At 66.1% G+C, this 16,436-nt stretch overlaps 1 protein-coding gene across 1 annotated transcript; it reads left to right on the top strand.

Annotated features, from left to right (window-relative positions):
* The first annotated feature begins 3,208 nt into the window (after positions 1 to 3,208).
* Positions 3,209 to 16,256, top strand: LDLRAD2 (low density lipoprotein receptor class A domain containing 2). The gene is made up of 5 exons (XM_075906298.2): positions 3,209 to 3,644; positions 11,295 to 11,750; positions 12,316 to 12,453; positions 12,658 to 12,798; positions 15,969 to 16,256. Exons 1-5 carry the CDS (start codon positions 3,563 to 3,565, stop codon positions 16,205 to 16,207), a joined length of 1,056 nt encoding a protein of 351 aa, XP_075762413.1. The 5' UTR covers positions 3,209 to 3,562; the 3' UTR covers positions 16,208 to 16,256.
* Positions 16,257 to 16,436: the final 180 nt, after the last annotated feature.

The following is a 16,436-nucleotide window of genomic DNA, read 5'->3' as shown; positions in this document are numbered from 1 at the left end:
CTCCAGCAGCAGGTCTGTGAGTGCCAAGGGCAAATCCTAGGGGCTGAGCGTCCCGCAGGGCTCCTGAAGCCAGGGAAGGGCGAGCAGCCGCCGGCGGGACGGGGCAGAGGCACATGAGAGGCCGGCAGGAAGGGAGCCGGGAGAAGTGGCCCAAGCAGGGGAAGTGGGACCAGGATGAAAAAGTTCTGAAAGGAACAAAGTTGATTTTTGTTTTATTGAGTTGAATCCCCTAAAAACCACGGCAGCCCCTTTCCCATCCCCGCATGGGGCCTCTGGCAGCCCCTTTCCCATCCCTGCATGGGGCCTCTGGCAGCCCCTTTCCCATCCCCACGCGGGGCCTCTGGCAGCCCCGGTGCCCGTCCCCACGCATGGGGCCTCTGGCAGCCCCGGTGCCCGTCCCCACGCAGAGCATCGTCCCCCACCCCCTGGCCGCTCAGTCTGATGAGTAGCTGCCTGAGCCTGGACCCTGGTTTTCCTCTTCCCAGCCAGATGCTTGGCACGTGCTTCCCTTGGAGACCTGCTTTGCTCCGTGGGCTTTGTGGGACCGGGCGTGCCTCCGTTCTCCAGCCCCTGCTGGGCTTCTCGTGGGTGGAGGTCCTGCCCCAGCTTCCGTCAGTTGCTGATCGGCCCCGAGCGCGTTGTTTCCAGCCCAGCGCTCCCCGTGTGGCGCTCACCACCCGGCCATGCCCCTGAGCAGGCCCCTGCAAGCCCAGCGACGTCCAGCGAATCATTCCCCACACAAACTCATGGGAAGGGGGCGGGGCAGGAGCCCAGGGAAATGCTCTTTGGCAGGCGGGTGCCACCAAACCCGGGACCCGGCCGGGCGGGTGCGATGCTCTGCGGGGGGAGGGGGGGAGAGTCCTGCTGTTCAGTGAGGAACTCGCCCTCGGCCAAGCCCTCACGGGAACACCCTAATGGAGCCTCGCGGGGGGGGGGGGGGGGGGGGAGCAGGGACTGCAGAAACTCTTCCTGCAGAGTAAGCCATCCGGGCGCCATCCTGCTGGCATGTGCACTTGCGGGAGTGTGGGTGCTTGCGCGCGTCTGTGCCTGTGCCTGTGTGTGCATGTGTATGCATGTGTGTTTGTATGTGTGTGTGTGTGTGTACGTGCATGTGTGCATGTGTGTCTGTGTGTGTGTACATGTGTGTCTGCGTGTACATGTGTGCGTGTGCATGTGTCTGCGCACATGTGTATGCGCGTGTCTGTGTGTGCATGCGTGTGTCTGTGTGTTTCTGTGCGCACATGTGTATGCGGTGTCTGTCTGTGTGTATCTGTGTGTCTATGCGTGCGTGTCTGTGTGTGCGCGTGCGTGCGTGTGTTGCGCATTGCCCCTTTAAGCACGCTGACCCCACTTGGATTACACTGTCCTTGTGAGATCTGTTCGGACTCAGGAAGCCGGGGCCGATATCCTGCTTTGTGGAGGTGGGGCACAGAGTGGGGGGCTCACTTGCGGGGAGGGGAAACACCCTGACATCAGCACCTCTCCCCCCATAGCAAGCAGGAGCAGGGCCACTGACAGAGGGGACAAGGGGGCAGTTCCCCAGGGTCTGGCAATGTAAGAGAGCCCAGGGCACCAGCCGCTGCTGCCGAGGCGGCCTCACCGCTGGAGCCCCACACGTGTGCTCCGGGCAGCACTGACGGCTGGCTGAGGAAGGCTTGTCCCTGGCCCTACCCCTTCTGCCCAGCCCTCCCAGGGTGCCCAGAGCCCGGAGCCTTCCCAGGGTGCCCGGAGCCCGGAGCCCTCCCAGGGTGCCCAGAGCCCGGAGCCTTCCCAGGATGCCCGGAGCCCGGAGCCCTCCCAGGGTGCCCGGAGCCCGGAGCCCTCCCAGGGTGCCCGGAGCCCAGCCTCCCCCACTCAGGACGTTAACCAGCAGCAAACTGCCTAGTCGCTGCTGCGTCCCTCCCTCGAAATGTCCCGGAGTCCTGCTGGGCCCCTTGTGCATTTCAGAGGAGGGATGCGGAACTCCGCGGGCAGCCGGGCCGGCGGGACGTCCCCGACTCCGGGCTGCAGGCGGGTGCCAGCTGTGAAATGTGCAAGAGTCCCCAGCGGGCGCAGCGCAGCGCGGAGCCTGGGGTCGGGGGGCTTTGAAATCACGCAGAGCCGGGGTCAGCATTTGCATATCGGACGAGTAGTCAGCTCGTCTCTTAACATCCCTCCTCCGCCCCCCCCGCTGTCCAGGGCCTGGCGAAGTCTGTTGCCAGCCCTGAGCAGGAAGCTCACGGAACGGCTCCAAGGCAGAGGGCAAGAGCAGCACAGCAGTTGTGGGGGTGGGGAGCGGCCCAGCCCCATACGTTACAGGGAACTTAGGGGAGCCGCTGGGGGGCTGCCGGCCCCGCCCTGGTTCCCGTCCCCCAGGGGAACAGGCGGCTTTTCCAGAAGATCCTGCCAGTGGCCAAAGCAGGGTGCAGTGGGGGGGCCGCCGAGACACTACAAGGGGGCGCAGTGCAGCTTGAAACAAGCGCACGCCGCAACAAGCCAGCGCTTAGCGAGGAACCACCGCGCCTGTTCGCTGTCCCCAGCGCCTGTTCGCTGCCCCCGCGCCTGTTCACTGTCCCCGCGCCTGTTCGCTGCCCCCGCGCCTGTTCGCTGCCCCCGCGCCTGTTCGCTAACCCCCGCGCCTGTTCGCTAACCCCCGCGCCTGTTCGCTGCCCCAGCGCCTGTTCGCTGCCCCTGCGCCTGTTCGCTAACCCCCGCGCCTGTTCGCTGCCCCCCGCGCCTGTTTGCTAACCCCCGCGCCTGTTCGCTGCCCCAGCGCCTGTTCGCTGCCCCTGCGCCTGTTCGCTAACCCCCGCGCCTGTTCACTGTCCCCGCGCCTGTTCGCTAACCCCTGCGCCTGTTCGCTGCCCCAGCGCCTGTTTGCTGCCCCTGCGCCTGTTCGCTGCCCCCGCGCCTGTTCACTGTCCCCGCGCCTGTTCGCTAACCCCCGCGCCTGTTCGCTGCCCCCGCGCCTGTTCGCTAACCCCTGCGCCTGTTCGCTGCCCCAGCGCCTGTTCGCTGCCCCTGCGCCTGTTCGCTAACCCCCGTGCCTGTTCACTGTCCCCGCGCCTGTTCGCTAACCCCCGCGCCTGTTCGCTGCCCCCACGCCTGTTCGCTAACCCCCACGCCTGTTCGCTGTCCCCGCGCCTGTTCGCTAACCACCACGCTGGTTTGCTGCCCCCGCGCTCGCTGGCCGGACGCCGCTCTGTCGCCTGCAGGCACCAAGTCTGGTCATGGCCTGGAGGTTCCTGGACCCCCTGGCTCCTCTGCTGCTCTAGCAGATCCCCCCGTTGCCATAGCTCCCCCGCGGCCCAGGGCCTGGCAGGGCAGCGCGGGCTGAGGCCAGGACAGCAGGGAAGCTCAGACAAGCAAGAGAAGCTTTTTAATCAACTCCCAGGGCTGCCTTCCCGGTGCGAGACCGGCCGCTCCCCTTTGTTCCCGTGTCTCAGCAACGCCCGCTCGCCTTGCTCCCTGGAAGCGAGGGGCCACCGTGCTCCGCGCAGCACCAGCTGCTGCAGGCCTGGCTGGTCCGGCCGCCTCTCACGGCAGCTGGGGATTTGGGGCTCCAGGAGAAGGCAGCACAAAGATGCGGGGGCACTTGCCGGGGCTCCCAAAGTGGCTGGTTCTGCTGAACTTGATGGCGCTGGAGGTCACCTCCATAGAGACAGGTACTGCGGGTTTTCCAGGCCTTTGCTCCCCGGTTGGGCTGGGCCAGAACTCGAGCTCCGTCTGCCGTTTGCTAGTAGGGACCCGGCTTTGCCCTTGCGCCCGCCCCTGTGCTTCCCAGCGTGGCAGGCGGAGCGCGGCGCGGTGAACGGGGGGAGGCGCGCAGCCCGCGGAGAAGCTGCTCTCTCCCTGGTGTGCAGGGCGCCGTTCTGTGTGGGGACGGGCGGCTGGCGAGCGGGTGGCAGTGGCCAAAATGTGGCTGGCAGCGCCCGGGCACAGAGGTGGGGCGCTCGGCACCGCTCTTCCAGGCACACAGGCCGGGGCCTCTGGGCTGTGCTGAGGCGTGCGCTGTGTGGAGGCTCATCGGGTCCCCGCGATCCCGCACCCCGTCTGCAGCAAGAACAGACTCCACCAGCCAGTAGAACACGGAGGGGTCATGGCTTCTCCGGGATACAGCCCAGCAGACGTGCCGTGGTTAAGGAGTCAGGGCCCGATGCCCCTTGGGCTAGAGGGTCCATCGCTCCCGCCCAGCCCTCAGCCCTCAGCCCCGGCTCTTCCCTTCCTGTTTCCCAACCAGCCACTGCCCTTCCCCCTAGGCACTTGCCTTGGAACCAAGCTACATCTCTGCCTGCGGCGTGGCGAGGGGGGGCAGCGCTTCGACCTTAGCCCCGTGAGCAACGGCCCCCCCCCCCGGAACAGCCGCGGGAACGGTGCGCCCAGGTCTGGTTAGCCAGGGAAGGCGCCTGAGCAGCACCCAGCCCAACACGTCCGTTGTGCGGCCCCGTCTTACCTCAGAGCCAGCAACTTCTCAGCCTGCAGGTCCCCAACCCGGGAATCGCTCTGGCGAAAGCCCAGTGCCCCGCCCCCGCCGGGCGCTTAGGTAACCCGTGGGCCTTGGGCGCGCTGCCCTGCTCCGGACGGCTCTCGGCTCGCCTGGGCGTTTCGCTGGGGAGCCAGCCCCTCGCCGCCCTGCGAGCACAGCGCAGGCTGCAGGGCCTGTGTCCCCAGAGGGTCGGCCTCGCCCCACGCGCCCAGTGCGATCGCATTGGAATCCCTTGCCAAGGAAGCCAGCTGTCGGGCCCCTTGGCACGGGCGGGCAGGACAGCTGGATGCTGGAGACGCTGCCCCCACGCTTCCCAGACACGGGCTCCGGGCGGCCTCACTCAGGTCTGCGTGTCTCGCTGCAACGCCGCGGCCAGTGCTGGGTGCACTTGGCCCGGGACTGCTCCCTTGTGAGGGGCCATGGAACCAGGCCCTGGCAGTGTGTGAGGGGGAGACGCGAGCAAATACCGGAGCAAGCCTTGTGCTTTCTGCTCATCGGGGGGCGGGGCAGCAGGAGCCTGTGAGCAGGTGGGAACTTTTCTGGCCTCCGGGGCCCCTCTTCCTCCCAGAGGTGGGAGAGACTGTAAGGGCTGGACTCTGCTTGCTGCTCTCCAGGAGGGAGGGGGGTGAGCTGGGATGGCCCCAGCGCCAGCAACTGCCCTGAGGAGACAGTGGATGCTGTGCATTGCTGCTCCTTCTGGCTCGGTGAGGAACCGGGCAGGGCTGGGCCAGGCCAGGCCACTCGCTGGGCGTCGGTCTCCGGTTCGTGAGCCCGCTGCTGGGCCGGGCCAGGCCACTCGCTGGGCGTCGGTCTCCGGTTCGTGAGCCCGCTGCTGGGCCGGGCCAGGCCACTCGCTGGGCGTCGGTCTCGGGTTCGTGAGCCCGCTGCTGGGCCGGGCCAGGCCACTTGCTGGGCGTCGGTCTCCGGTTCGTGAGCCCGCTGCTGGGCCGGGCCAGGCCACTCGCTGGGCGTCGGTCTCCGGTTCGTGAGCCCGCTGCTGGGCCGGGCCAGGCCACTCGCTGGGCGTCGGTCTCCGGTTCGTGAGCCCGCTGCTGGGCCGGGCCAGGCCACTCGCTGGGCGTCGGTCTCCGGTTCGTGAGCCCGCTGCTGGGCCGGGCCAGGCCACTCGCTGGGCGTCGGTCTCGGGTTCGTGAGCCCGCTGCTGGGCCGGGCCAGGCCACTTGCTGGGCGTCGGTCTCCGGTTCGTGAGCCCGCTGCGCTTTTCAACTGCGGGCGGGGGGAAGCCGATAGGTGCGGAGGCGCAAGGGGTCCGGACAGAGGCCTTCCTTACGGGAGGGTCTATTGACGGGGATCCTCCGCATCCGAGTCAGGAGGGGAGGATGGAAGACGATCAAATACAGGTTGGATCTGATGAGAAAAGCCAATGAAAAAGTCCCGTCCCATCTGTGATGGTGCAGTAGGAGCCCCCGACCCCGCACCCCCGTCCACAGCCAGAAGTGGCTCCGCCAGCCAGGAGAGTAAAAGGTTTTGTGGCTTCTCCGAGGTCCAGCGCAGCGGAGGCTCCGTGCTGCCATAGGAGGCAGGGCAGAGCCTTAGTCCTCGTGGGGGGAGGGGTTCACGGGCCCCCCCGTCCTGGACTTAGTCTGCTCCCTTCGTGCTTCCCCCAGCCAAGACCGACTGGACTCCCAGCGACGGGTCCCTCAGCCCCCAGGGGCCACGCCCCGGCTTTGTTCAGATCCCGCCACCTAGCCCAGGTGTCAGCTGGCTGGGCCGTGGCCTACGGGCCTCCCCCCGGGCCCTTCCCCCGCTGGGCACCGCACAGACACACCCGGTCTCTGCAGACCGGCACAGGGCCGTAGGGCTCGCACCCGGCACGGCACAGCAACCAGCGACTGCCCAGCCAGAGGGTCCAGGGCCACCAGACGGACAGCCCCCGCCACGTCGCACCCTCCCGTCCTGGAAGAGCAGCCAGCGAAGACGGGCCAAGCGCTGCGGGTGCGTGTGCACACGTTGCACGTCGACGCAAGCCGGGGGGACGCAGAGCGCCTCGGCGGGAACGAGGCCAGCGCTGGAGCAGGCAGCACAGAAGCTTGGCGGAAGGACAATCCAAGGGGCGCGGCCGCCCCAGGGCAGCAAACCCACGGGAAGGACAGGACAGGTCGCGCTGGCGGGGGAGGGGCGCCATACGTGAAAGGAGCCGGGAATCACAGGAAGTAAAACTGTGAAATGAACCAAACTGTTCCAGAGAGTCTCCGTGGAGCGCGAGTCCCTGCTCCCGGGATAGCCAGCCCCGCCTCCCTGGGGACTCCGGAGCAGGCCACGCTCCCCGGTGGGCCGGGCGCCTGATGGTTTAACATGAAAGGAGACCCTGAGCAGCCCAGTGGGGGTGCTGGATAGTTGGGGACCCCCTACCCACCACCGTGCTGCAGGCCCTTACTCCTAGAGCAGGGGCAGGGGATCTTTCTGGGTGGGGGCTGTGACGACGCGTCGGGTTTCCCCATCTCCTGCACCCCGTAATGGCACGAACAGACCCCACCAACCAGTAGAATAGAGGGAGTTTATTGCTCCTCCAGGATACAGCACAGATGTCATCCGGTTACAGGAACTGGGGCTAGGATGCCTCAGCCCCCCTTGAGATGGGGGAGACTGGGCCCCTAAATCCCAGCCTGTTGCCGAGGCTGTCTCCTCCATGATCCCAGACAGAAACCAACTAACTCACTTCCAGCCCTGCCCCCAGCCAGGGGCGTCATTCCACCTTCCTTTGTTTCTCTCCCTGGGGGGTAGCTGGTCGGACAGGTTGAGAGCCCCTTGCCTAGTGACTCATCCCCTGTCCTGCTGGGCCGTGCTGCAGCCAGCAGCCAGTGGGGGTCACCCACAGCCCCAGCCTAGCAACCAGCAAGGTGCCAACACTACGTCACAGGGGCCACTGACTCCCAGAAACCTCAGGCGGGGGCTGCGCACAGGTGAGATGCCCCGGATGAAGGAGGAGAAAGACGCTCCCCTCATTCCTCTTGCACACCAGTGCCTGGGGGGCCCAGCTAGTAGGGCTGGAGCACCAGTGTGGGCTCCCCAATGCTGAACCTCAGGGGCCGGACCCAGGCCTGGCCTGAGGTTCCTCAATCCTGTTCTAAAGGAATAGACAATGGTGGTGCCTCCAGCTGGCTGGCCCTGTACACCCTGCGTGGGGCGCCTTGGGAGCCTCCAGAAATAAACGTATTTCAGTAAGAATCTGGCTCCAACTCCAAAACAACCATTATAAATAATTTGCATCTAACTGAGTCAATGGGTGTGACGGCGCGTTGGGGGTCCCCCGTCTCCTGCACCCCCAAAATGGCACGAACAGACTCCACCAGCCAGTGGAATTGAGGGTGGTTTATTGCTCCTCCAGGATACAGCACAGCACAGATGTCATCTGGTTACAGGAACTGGGGCTAAGAGGCCTCAGTGCCCCCTTTGAGATGGGGGGATCCCAGCCCCCTCCCCAGTTCCTTCTTCCCTGCTTTCCAGCCAGGAACTAACTAACTCTCTTCCAGCCCTGCCCCCCCAGCCAGGGCAGCATCCACCTTCCTTTGTTCCTCTCCATGGGGGTCAGCTGGCCAAACCAGTTGGGATACCCTCTTTGCATAGTGACTCATCGCTTGGCTGCTCGGTGGTGCTACAGACAGCAGCCAGAGAGTTAGCAGGTTACCCCCCACTACGTCACAATGGGAATGACCCCCCCTTTCCTGAGCCGCTTACACAAACGGGGCTGCAGACTGACCTGGAATACAACCAATTGGCAAAGCACCCTGAAAGAGATGGAACTCGTCTCGCTGGCATTCGCCCTGCCATGCTGTGTGCCACCCCCGCGTCGGCCCTCCCCTGGGCACACGTGCTGGCGGGCGCGCATGGAGATCTGAGGCTGGAAAGGAGACAGCCCCGGGCAGGGTTGTGGGTCAGTCCAGCCAAGGCAACAAGCTGCAAAGCCCCTTTGCCACTGGAGCTGGCCCCACCAAATGCCAGTGGCTCTGGCTCCCTGGGCAGGTCACTTGGCCTGTCCCCTGTGCTCTGTCCCAGACAACACGTTCCCACACTGCCACAGCTACTCACCGCACCTCTCTGCAGGGCAATGCGGGCCCTTCTCAGCCACAGCACGGCCAGGTCCCTGCCCTCCAGGGACAATCCCCTCCGGTCCCTGAAGCAGCCTGCTAGACCTCAGCCCCAGCAGGCTCTCAGCAGCGGGCTCTAGGTTCCAGCAGCAGCTCCTGGCCTGGAAAAGGCCCCACACAATCTGGCTCCTCTCTCCCGGTTGGCGCCCCCAACTCTCCCTGCACTGCCTGGAAGAGAGCAACAGTTTCCCTCCTTTTTCCCAAGGCATCATGGGAGTTGTAGTCTCTAGTGCTAGCTGGCAGCTCAAAGGAGCCTCCCAGTGCAAGTCAGAGCTCCTATAGTGAAGGGAGCCTGCAGTCAGACTAGGGCAGCCGGGGTCGGTTGCCGCGACAGCGACTGTGGAAGGTTCAGGGAGATTAGAGAGGGTATAAAAAGCCCGTGACAGTAAAGGAGGGTTTCCGTGACCCCAGTGACTGGCCACACGTCACCTCGGGCTGGAGGCAGACAGAGACTTTCTGGGAGCAGCTGGTCCTGGTACCAGAGCCGTCCCAGCCATAGGACAGTTCGAGGCGGCTACCCCAGGCCCCACGCTTTGGGGCCCACAACAGCTGCCTCAAGCATCCTGTGGCTGGGCCGGGCTCCCCGGTTGATGTTAGCCATGGCGCCCAAGGCAGGCTGGGCGATTCCCAGCAGGGCCGGGACCCCCCGCGCTTACTGCAGTGGCGGGAGCCGGGGAAGCAGAGCAACCCAGCAGCCTGCTCTGCTCCGCTGCCCCGCCCCCTCTCAGCCAGGTCGCTCCACTTCCCTGTGGCAGTGGAAGCAGAGTGCCCTGGCCCCTGCCCAGCCCATGCCACTGCCCCGAGCAACGTGGGCTGGGGGCTGTCCTGGCCCCGCATCCCTGGGGACGGCCCTGCCTGGAACCCCCACGGGGAGAGGCAATTCTTGGGGGCACAGTGGTGAGAATAAAAGGAAAGTCTCCATGCTCCATTTGAATCGCTGCTCTGGGGTGGGGCGGGGGACGAGGGGGCCAGTGTGCAGCTCCGTGCTGGGGCCAGCGGGCAGAGGTGACCTCCCCTGAGCCCTCTTTCAACATTCGCTCAGTTGTGTCAGGTTTGAGGCCTGTACTTGGTTTGGCGCAGTGGTCCCCAACTGGAAGAGAGCAACAGTTTCCCTCCTTTTTCCCAAGGCATCATGGGAGTTGTAGTCTCTAGCGGTGCCTGCGGGTGCCTTGGCGCCCGCCGGGGCATTGATGTGCACCCGCCTAGTGACCAGGGCTGGACTGAGCCATTCTTGCGTCCCGGGCGCCTGGCAGCCCCCAGAGGTTGGGGACCGCTGGTCTCTTTTTGGTTTGGTTTTCTGAGACGCAATCCCATTCCAGGCACATCCCACTGTCCTGGCCCAACCCAGCCCTGGCCTCGCTTTAAGATCGGACAAGAGGAAGCTACATCCCAAATTTGGTGGTCCTAGCCCCTCCCGTTTAGGAGCAGTTCTTGAGCAGACAGACAGATGCACAGACAGAGAAACTCTCTCAAAGAGGGTAGGTCTACACTACCCTCCTAGTTCGAACTAGCGGGGTAGTGTAGACATACCCATATGGAGTAGATTTAGGGGTGGGGGAGTGAGCTGGGAGCCACAGGCCTGTGCACAGTGTTGGGTCCAATTTCGAAAGGGAGGCGAGTTAAGGAACAGGGGTGGGAGGGAAGTGGGATAAAACGAGCCCCCCGTTTCGGAGGAGAGCTCCTGCCAGCCCAGCCTGGCCGCCGCGGCACGAGGAGAGACACGGGCGTGTGGCCGAGCTCAGTGACCCGGTTCCGGGCGGGACGGGAGGCGCTCAGGGGCGGAAGCGGACGGGGCGGGCTGTGTGTGGACAGGGGTGGCGCTCTGTCGCTGGCAGGGGGCAGTTCCTGCAGGGCTGCTGAGCTCCAGCCACCACGTGCACCTGAGTCCCCGTCGCGCTGGGCAGGAGCTCGGTGTCGTGGGTCCACCGTGTCCACGCTCGCTGGCTTTCTGTGACGGGCCGAGCACTCGCCAAGAGATGCCGCGTGTATGGAACACGCCCGGGAAGCAGGCGACGAGCGGCTGCCCCGGGGAGGCCGGGGTGTGTGAGTCCACGGCCCACGTGCAAGGGGGCTGTGGGTCATCGGGCCAAGCCGCGAGGGCCTGGCGCCGAGAGCCGGCAGCCTGGGGGTGTCTGCATGGGCCTGGGGCTCTGGGGGTGCCTCCCTGTCGCTCCTGCACCAGCCCACGGGGCTGTTCTGCCTCATGAGCCCCTTTGCTTTGGCCCTCCGCGCCCGCTCAGGGCAGGGGCAGGGACGCGTCTGCCTCCCGCCCTGGGGCCAGGCTCCCGGTCCTGCCACAGGCGGGCGCCCAACGGCAAATGATGGAAACCCCTTTGATCTGGGGGTGCAGCCCCCCCCCCCGCCGTTCCAGCCCCTGAGGCCACAGCAGAGCGCGAAAGCCAAACGGACGCCAAGAGGCCAGCGCCGGCCTCCTGCCCCCCGGGCCCGGCCCTCGCACTGCCCCATTGTGCACCGGAGCTGGGGGGAAGGGCCCGGGCTGCTCCCTGTCAAAGTGCCTCCTGCAGGCCTGGGCCCAGGGCTGCTCTGTAACCCCTTCCTGCCTGCTGCCGGGTCTGTGCATCCCCAGAGCAGGCCGCAGCCACGGGGCTGGTGTGCGTTGCTGGGGCCCAGCCTGCTCCCGCCCCAGAGGAGGCGGGCGGGGGGATCGCAGGGGCTGGCGCGGGCCCGGCTGGGGCCTGACTCCTGCGCTCTCCCCGCAGTTCACCTGGTGGAGCTCTGTGGCCAGACCCTGCGAGGCGACGGGCTGATCGTGGACTCGCACCGGGACTCCCGGCGCTACTACTTCGTGGCCCCGGGGACGGACTGCGCCCTCACCATGCAGGCAGCACTGCCCAGGGACCAAGTCCAGTTCCACTTCCGCTTCTTCCTGGTGTACAGCCTGCCGCCGCCCCCGCCCAACGCCACCCGGGCGCCTCTGCCCTCGGACGCCCCCCGGCCCGGCCAGCGCCCGGCCAGCGGGGCCTGCCAGGCTGGATCCTACGTGCAGTTCTACGACGGCCGAGTGGGCGCTGCCGAGCCCCTGGGGGCCCCGCTGTGTGGGAAGAGCATCCCCCGGCCCGTGCTGTCCTCTGGGGACCACCTCACCCTGCGCCTGGTGACGCGGGGCCAGCAGCCCCGGGTGGATTTCGTGGGCGACTTTACATCCTTCCGGCTGGGTGAGGGGCCCTGGGTGCCGGGCGCACGAGCTCCAGGGCCTTGGCAGTGCCCAGCCCAAAGCCCGGCCACCCAGTCCCGCCCCACGCTGCACGGCCCACGGCTGCGCCCTGCACACCGGCCATCCCGGGCCTGAGTGTGTGAGCCCCCTGCAGATTCCCCCGCCCAGAGCCCCTTCCTGCACCTCAAACTCAGCCCCACGAGCCCAGGCTAGGACCCCTTCCCCTCGGCTGCGGAGGCAGCCACAGACCAGAGCAAGTGAGACCAGGGCAGTGCCGGGCCGGTGCGGGGGAGACGCTGCCACGGGGCGGTGCCGGGCTGGTGCCAGGGAGACGCTGCCCCGGGGCGGTGCCGGGCCGGCGCGGGGGAGACGCTGCCCCGGGGCGGTGCCGGGCCGGGCGGGGGAGACGCTGCCCCGGGGCGGTGCCGGGCCGGGCGGGGGAGACGCTGCCCTGGGGCGGTGCCGGGCCGGCGCGGGGGAGACGCTGCCCCAGGGTGGTGCCGGGCCGGGCGGGGGAGACGCTGCCCCGGGGCGGTGCTGGGCCGGGCTGACACTCTCCCTTTCAGGTTTCAACGTGTCCGAGTGCCGCGAGGAGCCCTACTTCCGGTGCCGGAACAGCAAGTGCATCCCGCGGAGCCTGGTGTGCGACCCGACGGGCATCGACAATTGCGGGGACGGCTCGGACCAGGCGGCCCAGTGCCAAGGCCAGTGCTGGGGGGGCCCAGCGAGCCGACATGCACCGAGGGATGGGCCATGGGGGCCGACCCTGCCTGCTGCCGGAGGAGCAGGGGCTGAGCGGCTCCCTGGGGCCTATAGGAGGCAGCAGCTGGGGGGCTGCGCTCAGGGTTTTTGCTGGGTTACGGCCTCACGGGCAGCTGGCGCTCACCCCCTTTCCCATCCCCCTCCAGGCTGGCCTCCCGCACCAGCATCTCTCCAGCCTGCGAGCAGCCCTGCCGCCGCCGTCACCCCCCACGCCACCGCCTGCGGGGGGGCAGGGGAGAGCCAGCCCCTGGCCCCAGACACCGCGCCCCGGAACGGGCCTGCTGCAGGTACTACGGCCGAGAGCCGTGCCAGGCCCAGGGGTGCTCAGCGCCTGGCCTATGCCCTGGGCTGGGCTGGGCTGTTCCCCGCGGTACCGGCGGGCTCAGGGCATGGCCAGGATCTGGGACCCCAGCATGGCGCTCCTCTCGCCCCCCCACATCTGACGGGGGGGGCTTTGGAGAGGCGGGGGCAGGGCGAGGGCAGGCTCTGTGGGTGGTGAGCACTCCTATGTATTTTGGGGCTGCTTGGGTCCCAGAGCTCCCCAAGTCACACGGGGGGAGGGGCTGAATGGGAACTAACCATTGGGCAAGCCTTCCCTTCCAGTGCCTTGCCCTGGGGAGAGCCCTGGCCTGCGCAGTGTTTGTGCCCCTTGTGCCCAGCCCAGGCCAGCACCCTGCAAAAGGTGCAATGCAATGAGAGCGCTGTGAGCGTGCGCGTGTGCAATGAGAGCGCTGTGTGCGTGCGCGTGTGCAATGAGAGCGCTGTGTGCGTGTGCAATGAGAGCGCTGTGAGCGTGCACGTGTGCAATGAGAGCGCTGTGAGCGTGCGCGTGTGCAATGAGAGCGCTGTGAGCGTGTGCAATGAGAGCGCTGTGAGCGTGCGCGTGTGCAATGAGAGCGCTGTGAGCGTGTGTGCGTGTGCAATGAGAGCGCTGTGTGCGTGCGCGTGTGCAATGAGAGCGCGGTGTGCGTGTGCAATGAGAGCGCTGTGTGCATGCGCGTGTGCAATGAGAGCGCTGTGAGCATGCGCGTGTGCAATGAGAGCGCTGTGAGCGTGTGCAATGAGAGCGCTGTGAGCATGCGCGTGTGCAATGAGAGCGCTGTGAGCGTGTGTGCGTGTGCAATGAGAGCGCTGTGTGCGTGCGTGTAATGAGAGCGCTGTGTGCGTGCGTGTAATGAGAGCGCTGTGTGCGTGCGCGTGTGCAATGAGAGCGCTATGAGCGTGTGCAATGAGAGCGCTGTGTGCGTGCGTGTGTGCAATGAGAGCGCTGTGAGCGTGTGCAATGAGAGCGCTGTGAGCGTGCGCGTGTGCAATGAGAGCGCTGTGAGCGTGTGTGCGTGTGCAATGAGAGCGCTGTGTGCGTGCGCGTGTGCAATGAGAGCGCTGTGTGCGTGTGCAATGAGAGCGCTGTGTGCATGCGCGTGTGCAATGAGAGCGCTGTGTGCGTGTGCAATGAGAGCCCTGTGAGCGTGTGCAATGAGAGCGCTGTGAGCGTGCGTGTGTGCAATGAGAGCGCTGTGAGCGTGTGTGCGTGTGCAATGAGAGCGCTGTGTGCGTGCGCGTGTGCAATGAGAGCGCTGTGAGCGTGTGCAATGAGAGCGCTGTGAGCGTGCGCGTGTGCAATGAGAGCGCTGTGCGCGTGCGCGTGTGCAATGAGAGTGCTATGAGCGTGTGCAATGAGAGCGCTGTGTGCGTGCGCGTGTGCAATGAGAGCGCTGTGTGCGTGCGCGTGTGCAATGAGAGTGCTATGAGCGTGTGCAATGAGAGCGCTGTGCGCGTGCGCGTGTGCAATGAGAGTGCTATGAGCGTGTGCAATGAGAGCGCTGTGTGCGTGCGTGTGTGCAATGAGAGCGCTGTGCGCGTGCGCAATGAGAGTGCTATGAGCGTGTGCAATGAGAGCGCTGTGAGCGTGCGCATGTGCAATGAGAGTGCTATGAGCGTGTGCAATGAGAGCGCTGTGAGCGTGCCGTGTGCAATGAGTGCTATGAGCGTGTGCAATGAGAGCGCTGTGTGCGTGCGCGTGTGCAATGAGAGCGCTGTGTGCGTGCGCGTGTGCAATGAGAGCGCTATGAGCGTGTGCAATGAGAGTGCTGTGTGCGTGCGTGTGTGCAATGAGAGCGCTGTGCGTGTGTGCGTGTGCAATGAGAGCGCTGTGTGCGTGCGCGTGCAATGAGAGCGCTATGAGCGTGTGCAATGAGAGCGCTGTGTGCGTGCGTGTGTGCAATGAGAGCGCTGTGAGCGTGTGCAATGAGAGCGCTGTGAGCGTGCGCGTGTGCAATGAGTGCTGTGAGCGTGCACAACGAAAGCTGTGTGCACGTGCGCAACACGTGGTGTGTGTGTGCACAAGAGCGCTGTGAGTGTGTGTGTGTGTGTGTGTGACGGGGAACCACCCACCACCGATAGGCCCTGGGTTAGGGCCCCCCACCCCTTCTCCCCCGATCCCGGACTAGGAGCGGGTCCGGTGAAAGACTAGGCCTCGGGACCTGTGGGTCGAACAGTGCGGTACTAGGTACCCCGCCACAGCGTGCAATGAACTATGTGTGTGAGTGTGCAGAGCTGCGTGTGTGTAATGAGAGTTGTGCATGCGCGCGTGTGCAGAGCTGTGCGTGTGCATGTGCAATGAGAGCTGTGTGTGTAATGACAGGTGGATGTCTGTGTGCAATGAGCTGTGTGTGCGTGTGCAGAGCTCTGTGTGTGTGTGTGTGTGTGCGTGCGCAATGAGGTGTGTGCAACAGGGTGGCTGTGGATGTGTGCAATGAGAAGTGTGAGCATGACACGTGGACAGAAGCAATGAGGTGTGTGTGCCCGTGTGCAATAACAGACAGGTATGCGTGTGCAATGACAAGTGTGCAAGCCCAGGCCTGTCCGCGTATACACGTAATGACGAGTGTGGGCAATGGGACTGTCCTGGCAGATGTGCGTAAGGAGCTGCTTGTGCAAAGAGCCATCTGTGATGTGTTAGTGTTCGTGTGTGCACAATGACGTATGACAGGCGTGTAGCAATACACCCATGTGATGACAGATCTGTGCAGGCGCGGGTGCCGTGCTAGGAGCAGTGGAGGCATTTAGAATGTGTGTGACACAGCTGGCTGCATGTACCATGCGTGTGCACCGACAGGCGTGTGCACCGCTCCCCTGTCCTGTGGTCCTAGGCGCTGGCCCTGGGCAGGCAAGCAGGGGGTCAGTTTCTGGCTCACAGGGATCCCGGCCAAGGCCTGGCCCCGCACCAGGAACCTGCCTGGCCCCGTCCTGGCCCAGCCCTGCCGTGACCATGGGAGAGGCAGCGCCTGGCAGCTGCCCCTGGGTCCTGCTCCTGGACTCGTGCCCCCCGCAGGGTGCAGCGGGCTCGTCCCACCAGTCCCGAGGCGCAGGAGGGCCCGGGCGCTCCCCGAGCTTTGGGGGCAGGCTGGCCGAGCTGGGGAGGTGGCCGGCCCTCACCCTGTTCCTTCCTGTCTAGGTGAGAGGAGTCCCCCCTTCCTGCTGGCCCTCAGCATCCTCCCGGGCCTGGCCGCCGGCTCAGCCCTGCTGCTCTGGTGCTGCTGGTCCCCCGGCTGGTTGGTCTGGAGGCTTGGGGCCTGCCGCTTCCTGCCAGGCTGCAACTCCATGTGGGCCTCGTGCCAGCTCTGCCCCCACAGCTGTGCCCGCAGGGCCCCTGGCAAAGTGGGGCCGCAGCAGAGCACCGCCCTGGCCGTCTGACGCCCGCGGGCACCGGGCCGGAGCAGCAGGGAGCTCCCTTCCCAGCTGTGCCACACGCCTCCCCCAGCGATGCCCCAGTCTCCTGCCCTGTGCGGCTGGGGCCCCATCCTGCAGCCTTCTCCGGAGAGCCCCTGCCCCAGAGCGACGGAGCCCGCGGCCTGGGGGGGGATTTACCCGACTCCAGGCCCCAGGCTGCCGCCCTGGCTCACAAGGCGCCCCCCATGGGGCA

Source organism: Pelodiscus sinensis, chromosome 24, assembly GCF_052426305.1.
Source record: "Pelodiscus sinensis isolate ZL-2025 chromosome 24, ASM5242630v1, whole genome shotgun sequence".
In the NCBI taxonomy this organism is placed as follows: Eukaryota; Metazoa; Chordata; order Testudines; family Trionychidae; genus Pelodiscus; species Pelodiscus sinensis.
Note: the sequence above shows the minus strand (reverse complement) of the source record. Positions and strands in the feature narration are given on the sequence as shown.

Bases quoted from the DNA above. Each gene is read 5' to 3' on its own strand.
- LDLRAD2 (XM_075906298.2), top strand. From the start codon at position 3,563: ATGCGGGGGCACTTGCCGGGGCTCCCAAAGTGGCTGGTTCTGCTGAAC. The intron at 3,645-11,294 runs GTACTGCGGGTT...CTCTCCCCGCAG, and splicing joins GGTCACCTCCATAGAGACAG to TTCACCTGGTGGAGCTCTGT. The intron at 12,799-15,968 runs GTACTACGGCCG...CTTCCTGTCTAG, and splicing joins CCGGAACGGGCCTGCTGCAG to GTGAGAGGAGTCCCCCCTTC.